At 42.6% G+C, this 12,466-nt stretch overlaps 1 protein-coding gene across 10 annotated transcripts in view; it reads left to right on the top strand.

Moving 5' to 3' along the window:
- The window catches only part of RBMS1 (RNA binding motif single stranded interacting protein 1), a 221,368-nt gene that overhangs the window by 194,577 nt on the left and 14,325 nt on the right, over positions 1–12,466 (top strand). For all 10 annotated transcript variants that reach the window (XM_018063607.1, XM_018063576.1, XM_018063575.1 and 7 more), the window contains exon 6: positions 447–526. In XM_018063607.1, the coding sequence (XP_017919096.1) occupies positions 447–526 (80 nt within the window). The remainder of the gene's footprint in view (positions 1–446; positions 527–12,466) is intronic.

Here is a 12,466-nt window from a genome sequence, read left to right as displayed (position 1 = left end):
AACCCCAATTCATTTCATGACTTTTGAGTCTGTCGTTTTAAAGGAAGGACCATCTCTGAAATGAGCAGTATCCTAGCGGCACTAAATACACTAGTAGTTTAAACTGGTATTTTTGTTATTGATTTCAGCATCATAACTAATAAAGCTATTATGTATTGATAATAATTTCAACAGGTAGAAAAAAATTAAATATTTTGTATGCTTGATTAAAGGTACAGTTTATTTCTTTTATGATTCTGAAGGTATCTGTTATCAAGTTTTCATTTTATCATGAAAGCACACAAACAACACTTAAAGACAGAATAAATCCACTTTTTCTTATCACTCACTTTTTGTTAGGTTTCATTTGTATCAAATAACCCTATAAGATTGTATTCATGTGCACTGAACAAAATGAAAATTAAGATATCTTTGATTATTTATGTCTTATTTTTATGTATAAATAGGATGGAATCAACAGAAAAGTGTGAAGCTGTTATTGGTCATTTTAATGGAAAATTCATTAAGACACCACCCGGAGTTTCTGGTATGTTGTTTGTCTAAAATTATATTAGTAGTCTTTTCTGTTATTTCTAATTTTAGGATGTGGTGACTCTTATATCAAGAACAAAACACTCCTCATTTAGTTCTTTAAAATTTATTTCTTTGGATCTCCAAAAAGACTTCAAAATTCATTTCTCCCTGCTGTTTAAATGTGAATGGAAGCATAGAGTCACAGATGTAGAAAACAAACTCATGGTTACCAGGGAGGAAAGTGAGGAGAAGGGGGAGGGATAAATTGGGAGACTGACAGATACACACTACTGTACCATATATAAGATAGATGGCAAATAGGAGCTGGACTCCCCCGGTGGCTCCGCAGTAAAGAATCTGCCTGCAATGCAGGAGACCTGCGGGAGACACGGTTCTGATCCCTGGGTCAGGAAGATCCCCTGGAGAAAGAAATGGCAGCCCCATCCGTATTCATGCCTGGGAAACCTCAAGGACAGAGGAGCCTGGTGGGCTACAGTTCATGGGGTGGTCAAAGAGTAGGACACACCTGGAAAACAGCAACAAATAAGAAGCTACAGTTTAGCCCAGGGAACTCTACTCAGTTCTCTGTAATGATCTGTATGGGAAAAGAATCTAAAAGAGGGGATATGTGTATGTGTATAACTGATACACTTTGCTGCACAGCAGAAACTAACACAACACAGTAAATCACTATACCTTCATGAATTTCTTTTAATTCAAAAAATAAAATGAATATGTATGTGTAAAATGAAAATATATATATGAATGGAAGCAGACGTACTGGTAAAGAAGCTGTGTGCCTTGCAGAGGATTGGAAACCTCTCCTCCCTGGATGCTAAAGGCATCCTCTGGCACACCTTATCATTCAGTAAGTATCCTGTCATTCAGTGATATCCATCGAGGACGATGGTACTTTCTACCCCAGCTCCTGCCTTTGTTCTGGATGATTTCAGCATGTGTGAGCCCTCCCTGCTTATAGTGCCTGGACTCAGCTGCGATGGCCCTCCATCTGCTCCTCTGCAGCCTCCTCCTGCCATTGCTCTGACCTGTGTTGTCTTGACTGAGAACAGTACACCTCAGGAGATTGCATTCCAACATCACACCTCCTCTGACTCCCACTAAACCTGCTCTGAGAGACAGTGAGCTCCAGCCTGACCAGACCCTCAGCATCCCTGGGCCTCACTCAGCCTCTCACCCTTACCTAAACTGTAGTTCTTCACAGTGTTTACCAGTTTGCACAGCCCTCTCCCTAAACTGCTCCCACACTGCAGTCCTAAGCAGATGGCTTCGCTTCCATCCCCTTTAACTTGGCTGTTCCCTCCTCACCCCTCAAGACTCTGGTCAAGGCCTGCCTCCCCACTTCAGCAGCCTTCTCTGCTCCCATTGGGTCACCATCTGCATTGCTCCCTGAGGATACCCACCTGGAGGGCAGCATTTAATTTAACAGGTTTACACATGTCAGTGCACTAAACTGAGCTCCTTGAAGGCAGAGCCTGTTTTCTCATCTTGCGGTTTTCATGCCTAGCTCAGTACTTGAACCTTACTAAGCACCAATAACTTTGTTATTTTGCATAAACTTACCAGGACAACACTGTTTACAAGCTGGCGTGCAAGTGGCTGACCACAAACTGGAAGATGTTTCTATGTGCGCATGTGTAACGAGTGTTTAGTATTTATTCTCCTGTAGCTCTAAGGCTCCATCTTTAACTGGATGGCTGATGATTATGGTTAGGGATCCACTTTAGTTTCGGTATCCGGGTGAGTCCCACTTCATAGAGAACTTATAAGTATGTGTGATCCCATGAACTAATTGCATCGTTTAACACCAAAACCTGATAGGATACAGTTTGCATGGCTGTATGGGAGCTTGAACTGCCTACTGACATGAGTTTGAAGCATAAAATACAAGACCTGGTAGTACATTCTTTCAAGGAACTCAACCTTGTGAAAAAGCTTCCTTTTTTGTTTTTCTTAGGCAGTTTTCTTTTGAGTTGAAATTAAAGAAAACAAGAAGGGATTGTTTTTACCTTCCAACTAAGTAAAGACAAGGGAAAGATTTCATACGTGGGAGCCTTCTGTCAACCTTGCCCTGCAGGCCTTGCAAGGCCCCTGCACACAGCTGCTCCCGTGCCCTACTCCCTCCCCTTGCCGTCCTCTGCATAGTCAGGACCCCAGAGAATTACATGAGTCTCTTCGAAGGGCTGCTCATCCACACACCTATGACCTCCTTACTTTGTCAGCTTGTTCTTGAATGCAACAGGGGAATTTCAAGAAGGAAAAACACCACAGCACCCTTTTATTTGATGTTGTATCAGCCTAAGATAAGATCTGCCAGTTCCCTGCGTAAAATAGATCTCAGCATGTCACGAATTGAGGTTGGCCAGTTTCCTTTTTTCTCCAAAGGACTTCATGGTTGTGTCATTTAACTGTTTTCTTTGAAGTAGATTTGAAGATTGTTGGTCACACCCATTCTAGGGAAAAAAAAACAAAAAAGACCTGATTTCCAAACCACACATAAATGATTGTAGGATTCTCTGCACCTTTGCAGCTAATGATGAATAGTTTCTTCCAAGGAGTGCTGAGGGTCAGAGTGGGTGTGTAAGAACCAGATCAGTTCCTTCTCCAAGAGGAGCATCCCCTAGGGAGGATAGCTGTGTGGTCAAGCCATTCTCTTTCTTCGAACCAGGACTTAACTTTATGCCGCTTTCTGATGGGTGATGGTCTCTCCTGTGTTTCAGTATTGGTTCCCGACTAGACTGCAAGTTCTTTAGTGGCGAGGGCTGTGTTTTGTATTTTAATTTTGCGGGAGGCACCAAAGCCTATGCATCGCCCTGGACCAGCAGAGGTTTACCCAAGGGTTTTCAAGAGCGTTTTTCAGATGGAGTGCTTATCACAAGATTCGTGGCTGGCTACTTTGATGGCCTTTTGGGATAGATTTTGCCTATAAGTTGTTGAGCTGCTGTTTTGGCAGGAGTTTGAAATGTACAGTGCAGGTTGGGAAGCCCACTGTTCAATAAACAACCTTTCCCCAAAACAAGTCTCCAGTGGACTGGAGAACCCACACCAGAACTGAAACCATTTTTAACATCTCTGGATTGTTTTCTGTCCATGTAAATACGAGAATTATCTTTGACTTACAGTCTGTTTATTAATGCCTCTCTCTCCCCTCCAATTACCTGACTGACTGCTCTGCACATGGGTTTCTTCATGGAGTGCATATGATTACTTTCAGTAGAACCAGGTGAAAAAGAAAGAATATTGTCAGACAAGGGTGAATTGAATGGGCCTCCACTTTCATGTTTAAATAGTGTAGGCTTATTGCTAGGCAGACATAACATTTCATAAATACAGTCAGAGGATGGTTTATTTAATGATGCAAGTTGTTTAGCTGGCATAAGCAGAATTATCCAGGTTGGTTTCTGTCAGAGTACTCTGATTCTTGCATGACTGGTGATTTGCATGTGACATTGGAACCAAGTATAGAAAAGAAACACACATTAGACACAGTCCCCCAAAGACACTTTTTGAAAATTAGCAAACTGAGCAGTTAACTCATTGCCTGACACTAGAGAGAAAGTCTCTAGATGGCAAAGCAAGAGGAGCTCAGCTATGTCATTTCTCCAATACCACCCATCCGTCTGCCAGCACTGTCTTCATGCCAGGGTGTTGTAGCTCGGTGCCCTATGTGGGGCCTGGTAATGCATGTTTAGAGTTCCATAAAAATCACTCAACCACATCACAACATTTTATACAGTCTTCTTTCTGAAGCTGCTTTTTAAACAATCTTGTGCTTTTGTGTCTGATATTACCATATTTTCACAAAGGCTTTATCTTATGGCAGATTCTTCAAGCATACATTACAATTTATGTTGAAAAAGAAATTTCTCAGAATGCCTTTCCTTCTATCGTTCTCCGCACTCAGGCTCTCACTTTTCTCTGAAAATACTGAAGCATTTTCTTTTGTTTGGATTTACCTTGGTTTTGAGTGCTAGCTGGTTTGCACTTAGTCACATTTGCTTGAAAGGACCATGAGGATAAAAGAACTTCTTTGTGAGACAGTGACTTCTTTGTGAGACAGTCTAGGTGAATTCCATAGAAATTTAAAAGCAGTATGTCCTACTGGGTTGATAAAAATTCCGTTATGGAGAAATAGTATAGTGGTGCTTTCCCACACAGTGAATGTTAGAAACGAGAGATGGGTAGAACTGAGGTCCAAATTAGGAAATGTACCCAAGGCAAAGACACTGTCACTCATGGTCATGATTCAGAGATTTGTCTGAAAAATGTTCTTCCAGTACCTTCCTGGAAGAGAGTGCAAATGCATATGGCATGTTAGCTGGAACTCTCCTAGGGCTGCTTGCCCTGCACCCACAACACACACCCCATGGACAAAGGCCACACGCATATCCAGTGCTGCAGAAGGCAGTATGATCACGTCCCTCCTTCTGGACTTCTCCGTGACATTAATGGAATGTGAAGACGTCCTAGTGTGGTCGGGGCAGAGAGTTTTGTTGTTTTTTTTTTTTTTTTTTTTTTTTTTTTTTTTAGGAAAAAAAGTGCCTAGTCACTGGATATGCAGTTGCTTGTTAGATTCCCAGCCTCACGCTGGCTTCATTCTGCTGCATTGCCTGAGGCTTCTCCTGTGCAGGCGAAGGAGCTCCAGTGAAGTGCATATGTGACTGCTGGCCGGCCCCATCCAAAGACCCCAGCTTGTTTTACATCTGCTTTCTGTGTTACTTTGACTTTTCAGTTTGGGTATATGCCCGGCAGGGCTTGAAAACTGCTTTTACCCATGTTCTGGAATGTTCTGTATATAGATAAAATTATTTGGGCCTTGTTCAGTGCCAGAAGGCAGAAAAGGTGATGTTTAGAGGAAAAATTACAAATCTAGTAAAAAGGCTGGACATCTTTCAAGGGCTTTTATTGCCCATTTCGTTTCCTGCACGTTTGGCTTAAGCTTCATTTACTCTGTTAAAAGCAGAAAATTTGGGCAACTCTAGGGCAAAAGAAATACTTGAAGACATGTGCGATGGTCCTGGTACCTTTAGGACAATGTGGTCAGACCTCTGGGATTGTGATGGCTCCCATATCCCTCACCCAATGCGTATAATAGAGCAGAGTCTGAATGCACGTTCTGTTGAGATGTTCCCTCCAAAGGTAAATCATGAGTAAATCATCACCGAGAAAGCAGAAGCACAGGAACCATCCTGGGAGACCACTGGAGTGACGACTGTCTTGCAGATCCGAAACTAAAACTTATTCTCTACCAGAAGGGAAGTCTGGGTTTTAAAAAGTGACAAGGGACCTCAACCAGACACGTGCCCATGTTTCATCTGAAGACACTTTGAGTGTTGTGCCAGGTTTAGGAGGAGACTGCCTTCAGGCAGTGTTACCACTGCGGATCACACCCAGCCCACAGGCCCACTCCAGTCAGTTTTACACCTTTCTACTGTCAGGTCCTGCTAGAGAGGAGTAGTAAATGGTGGTGTGTGCGTGTTAGGTCACTTCAGTCCTTTCCCGACTCTGCAACCCTGTGGACTGTAGCCTGCCAGACTCCTCTGTCCATCTAATTCTCCAGGCAAGAATACTGGAGTGGGTTGCCATGCCCTCCTGCAGGGGATCTTCGCGACCCAGGGATCAAACGCATGTCTCTTACATCTTCTGCATTGCCAGGCGGGTTCTTTACCACTAGGGCCACCTGGGAAGCTCATAAATAGTGAAGTAAGATTTTATTAAAGCATAAGGATCTTGAGTTAAAAATGTAGGTGTTACTATGAAACAGTTTTCTAAAAGGCGCTTGCCAGTAACTTCATCCCTAACTACAACTTAAACATTTCTTTAGTCTACATCAAGCCAACGTAGCAACCGTAGCCAGCTCTTTAAATCTCACAGAATCAAATCCCAAGGAAAACAGGCCAGTCCCTAAAAACATTTATAACTTCTGAACCAGAAGTTCCTCTCCCAAGAATTTAACAGTTCAAAGGAGGAGCCACAGCTCAAAATTTGAGCTCCTCCTGTGGTCATAGTGATGATGATAATAGTAACTAATATTTATTGAATTGTTCTGTGTGTTTTATATATATTTATATATATTAATTATAACAATGTTTTGAAGTAAGCACTCTTAATGGTCTCCATTTCACATATTATGAAACCAGAGACCTGCCTGGAATCACTAGCTAGTAAATGGAAAAGCCAAAATTCAAACCCAGAAAGACTAATCTAGATCCATTGTTCCAACCAGCGCAGAATCTGACCACTAGCATCACATTGGCCCTGGGACCAAAGAGATAAAATATATAACATTCACAGATGTTCACACAGTGTCAGTTATAAGAACAATGATCCCTTTTCAAATAGAACATTATGAACTATAAAACTCCTAGAGGAGAACATAGGCAAAACACTCTCAGACATAAATCACAGCAGGATCCTCTATGATCCACCTCCCAGAATTCTGGAAATAAAAGCAAAAATAAACAAATGGGATCTAATTAAAATTAAAAGCTTCTGTACAACAAAGGAAACTCTAAGCAAGGTGAAAAGACAGCCTTCTGAATGGGAGAAAATAATAGCAAATGAAGCAACTGACAAACAACTAATCTCAAAAATATACAAGCAACTTCTGCAGCTCAATTCCAGAAAAATAAACGACCCAATCAAAAAATGGGCCAAAGAACTAAATAGACATTTCTCCAAAGAAGACATACGGATGGCTAACAAACACATGAAAAGATGCTCAACATCACTCATTATCAGAGAAATGCAAATCAAAACCACAGTGAGGTACCACTTCACACCAGTCAGAATGGCTGCGATCCAAAAATCTGCAAGCAATAAATGCTGGAGAGGGTGTGGAGAAAAGGGAACCCTCCTACACTGTTGGTGGGAATGCAAACTAGTACAGCCACTATGGAGAACAGTGTGGAGATTCCTTAAAAAATTGCAAATAGAACTACCTTATGACCCAGCAATCCCACTGCTGGGCATACACACTGAGGAAACCAGAATTGAAAGAGACACATGTACCCCAATGTTCATCGCAGCACTGTTTATAGTAGCCAGGACATGGAAACAACCTAGATGTCCATCAGCAGATGAATGGATAAGAAAGCTGTGGTACATATACACAATGGAGTATTACTCAGCCGTTAAAAAGAATTCATTTGAATCAGTTCTGATGAGATGGATGAAACTGGAGCCAATTATACAGAGTGAAGTAAGCCAGAAAGAAAAACACCAATACAGTATACTAACACATATATATGGAATTTAGGAAGATGGCAATGACGACCTTGTATGCAAGACAGGAAAAAAGACACAGATGTGTATAACGGACTTTTGGACTCAGAGGGAGAGGGAGAGGGTGGGATGATTTGGGAGAATGGGAATTCTAACATGTATACTGTCATGTAAGAATTGAATCGCCAGTCCATGTCTGACGTAGGGTGCAGCTTGCTTGGGGCTGGTGCATGGGGATGACCCAGAGAGATGTTGTGGGGAGGGAGGTGGGAGGGGGGTTCATGTTTGGGAACGCATGTAAGAATTAAAGATTTTAAAATTTAAAAAATAAAATAAAATTAAAAAAAAATAGAACATTATGTAACCATTAGAAAAAAAAGATTCTGTAGCAAGATAAAGAGCTACAATGTAAATGATAAAAGAAAAGCCCCTATCATTGCAAAAATGAAAAATAAATATAGACTTAGAAAAGTAGTAAATATAGAATATTAAAATATTTATGTTGGAGTGATGGGAAAATATTGTGTTTTTGGTTTCTCTTTAACCTGTTGTTTAACCATTATTTTACTGACAAGGAAAGCTGAATGGGATACGGAACCACTCTGTAAGGGTCAGGAAAGCAGAGACAGACCCTAACAGAGCCCGTACAGGAGGGTATGCATCTGGAGAGAAGCCAGGGTTGTGCCCCATGGTAGAGAGGACCACAAGGTTTGGTTGTAAACAAAGAAGGGACTGAAACAGGAAACACAAAAAAAGGATAGTATTTATTGGATCCTTAGATAGAAATTTTTAAGAGTCTTGGATAGTTTCTTGCATGGTGTTAGTTGAGGAACTTTGAAAGTAGCTGACAGTGATCATTAAGAAAGCTGATTACAGTTGCTATGAAGTGAAAGTGAAGTGAAGTGAAGTGAAAGTCACTCAGTCTTGTCCAGTTCTGTACAATGCCTGGTGGGCTCCTCTGTCCATGGAATTCTCCAGGCAAGAATAATGGAATGGGTTGCCATTCCCTTCTCCAGAGGATCTTCCCAACCTTGGAGAAACCTGAATCAAACCCAGGTCTCCCACATTTCAAGCAGATTCTTTACCATCTGAGCCCCCAGGGAAGCCCCAATAGTTGTTGAGTGGGCTACTTTTCCAAAACTGATAGAAAAGCTTCTATCAAAGGCAGTTTATGTCTTAGAGACTGTTATTTGGGATAAAGTGCTGCATAGCTAGAAAAAAAATGGGAGCTGGGGGGTAGTCGTTTCTCCAGCTGTTAGAACATGGTAAGGGAAAACTCCACTTTGTTAGAAATAGAAGACAGCTTGGAGTCCTCTGAGCAGCTGGATTAGATAAGTGAGGAGGATGTCTGGGAGGTCTGATCACGTGCTTCAGTGCTTAGTCAAAGCAGGCGTTCTAGAAATGATGTTGAGTGTAGGTGTCCAGGAAAGACAGTTGAGCCTAAATAAATCACTGCAGAGTCTGAACTTCAGAAGCTGGGTAAGGACACAACTTGGTGGAGATGTGCAGGAAGCCATCATGGACATCCCCCCGTGGCTCACAGCCCCTTAGGAGGGACTATCGATGCCAGAGATCAGGCACTTGGTGAAAATTTCAACTGCAAACAGACCAGAGAACATAATAATAGAGGAAAGAAGTGGTTAGAATTGTATGTTGCCTCACACAGAATATTAGGGCATTCCTCTTTCCCTGAAGCAACAACCCAACAACTGTCTGAAAACTGTGTCATTTCTACTGGGTTATGCTGCTGCTGATGCTAAGTCGCTTCAGTCATGTCCGACTCTGTGCGACCCCATAGACGGCAGCCCACCAGGCTCCTCTGTCCCTGGGATTCTCCAGGCAAGGACACTGGAGTGGGTTGCCATTTCCTTCTCCAATGCATGAAAGTGAAAAGTGAAAGTGAAGTCACTCAGTCGTGTCCTACCTTCAGCGACCCCATGGACTGTAGCCTACCAGGCTTCTCCATCCATGGGAGTCTCCAGGCAAGAGTACTGGAGTGGTTTGCCATTGATTACCTTCTCCAACTGGGGTGTAGTTCTTTGAAATAAGAAATTTGTTTTCCTAAGATATGGGACACCTGCCAATAGACACACTGTTTTAACGACTTACCTTTTTGGTTTTAGAGGAAGGAAAATATCTTAATGACAGTGCAGAATCATGTAGCAAATGTAATTCACTTTGAAAGATTCAGCTACATTCTGTTCCATTTGTTTCATTTTAAATGATATATTTGCAAACATGTCATTGCTCACTTGATGTTTACCTCCTCATTACATGTCTTTAGCAGGCTTGATTGTTGCCTGGAATTGCTTTTTCGTTGACAGAGCTTAGTAGAGATGAATGAAAATGTGTTGGGAGCACCTTCCCACAGATAGGGAAGGCCAGTTTGGCCTCTCAGCAAAGGCGCAGGCTTGGTGCTCCCGGACGACGGCTCCCCAGCTGCCTCCATTCGCACCTGCCTGCCTGGGCAGCCCTGGGGAACTTCCAGAATGATTCTGACCTGGTCACCTTCTTTCTCTGCTAATGGAGGAAAAATGGTGCATTTGCGTTGTTCCCTTTGAAGGGAACTTCTTTTTCATTTTTAATTTTACTTTCAGTCTCAGAGCTGATCTTTATAATGCCTCTAGATAAAAGCACTTCCCCAAAGTGAAGCCCCACAAAGTGCCGGCACCATAGAGTTTACTCTCTCTTGCTCCGCAAGGTTATGGGGAGACAGAATCCTAAAACCCTCAGATGTCAGTGGAGGAAACATTTGTTACTATAAGGACCTTTCTAGATCAGTGGAGAGCGAGCTCTTGTTTCTCTCTCAGTTCTCAGTTTGTCCTCAGGAGTCAAGGACGAGGCATCGCCGGCCTCGACAGGCACTCTCTTCACTTCTGCTTGAATGTCGTCTTTTCTCAGTCCCATTTCCATCTGATTCTGAAGGGCCAGTTGCAGGATTAAAAGCATTGTCAGTGATTTAGAAAGCTCCCTGGTTTCACTGCATCCATTTACTTTACCTTCAGTGATTGTTGGTGGAGGTGGAAATTTCCAAAAGTCAGTAGCTTTTTTTTGTTTGTTTGAAGAGACAGAGAATGTGGTTTAGGAATGTAGGATTTGGCCCCTGTCCATCTTCCATCACACCCGGCTTGCCTTAAATGGAAGAATGGAAGTTCCTCACTCAGGAAATCAGCAGCTGGGGGAGGTAATGGAGTCAGAAGGGAAACTCAGGGCCCCTTTGTGAGTGGCGGGCACGCGTGTCTCACCAGACACAGGACGGTCTTGCTCTCACCTCCAGGCACCCATAGCAGTACAGCTGCCGTTCAGACCTGAGCTCACGTGCCAGCCCGTCCCTCTGGAGCAACTCAGCCAGGGAGAGGGGAAAGGGGTGCCAGTGGACAGCCTGCAAGGGGGAGTGGCAGTGGGGTTTTGGTTATGTTTTGTTTTTTTGGCAGAGCAGCATTGAGAGACACTGTTGCTTCCACACCCTGTCATTAGTGGGTGGGTAATAGTGATATAAAATAAGAGATGAATTAGGATAATAAGAGGCAAAGGAGAAAGGAGTAAATTTTCCACAAGTAATATTTTTCTCTTCATGGTTATTTAACTTTGAAACAGAACTTGAAAGTAGTAATCACCATTCCACGGTAGACAAAGGACTGGATGCAAGAGCCAGACACGAAGGTGTGCGTATCTTTATTGTGTTAACCAGAAACATACTGAAACATGTGCAACTTTTAGGAATACACCGCTGTTTCCATTATAGAAAAAAGCATTTTTAAAAGCAGAAGTTATGGGTGGCCTACTGTGTTGTTGCCTTTTTTTTTTTTTTTTTTCTTTTTTTGGCTAATGAAGACGTAACCCTGGTGAGAAAAGTCTGTGCATCTTAGGCACCTCTTGCTTTTCTTTGACAGTTTTTTGGGATCATTTTATGAGGCAGATATATTGTAAAGCAACTCCAAGTGGGATGATTAGAGGCCAAAAAAAACCTTTAAAGACCGTGGGCAGGTATAGCTGTTTCCCTGCTATAGCCCCAAAATAAAATAAGACCTGTTTGTATTCATTCATTGGTTCACCCAAGAGGGAATAAGTGCCTGCAGTATGCCGACCCAAGAGGGAATAAGTGCCTGCAGTATGCCAGACACTTTGGCACTGGAGGTAACAGGGATGAACAGAAGTCACTGCCCCCACGGAGCTTACACTCTGGAGGGGAGATGGACACCAGACAGATCGCCACATTCACAAAGTATTATAGATGCTCCAAATAAAAATGCAGTGTGGTGGGGGCAGGGCGGGGGGGTGGCGTGTGAATTGAGAGAGTAGCATTGACGTATCTGCAGTGCCATCTGTGAAACTGACAGCTAGTGGGAAGCTGCTGTATGGCCCAGGGAGCTCAGCTCAGTGCTCTGTGATGACCTAAAAGGTAGGAAGGGGAGGGTGGGAGGAAGGCTTAAGAGGGAAGGGTTGTATGTATACCTGTGGCTGATTCATGTTGTAACACAGAAAGTAACACAGCATTGTAAAGCAGTTACCCTCCAATTTTTTAAAAATTGAAGAAATTTTTTTAAATTGTATGAATAAATAGTAAGCACCTATTTAAAAAAAAAGTACAGTGTGAGCAGTATACAAGGGAACTTGTTTTCTCCTGGAGGAAGTGAAGACCTCTCTGAGGAATTATAATGGAAAATTACAGGAGCATTTTTAAGTGGAGGAAGGGAGAGTGACAATGCTA

This window comes from Capra hircus, chromosome 2 (assembly GCF_001704415.2).
Source record: "Capra hircus breed San Clemente chromosome 2, ASM170441v1, whole genome shotgun sequence".
Lineage (NCBI taxonomy): Eukaryota > Metazoa > Chordata > Mammalia > Artiodactyla > Bovidae > Capra > Capra hircus.
This window is presented reverse-complemented; position numbering and strand designations above follow the sequence as displayed.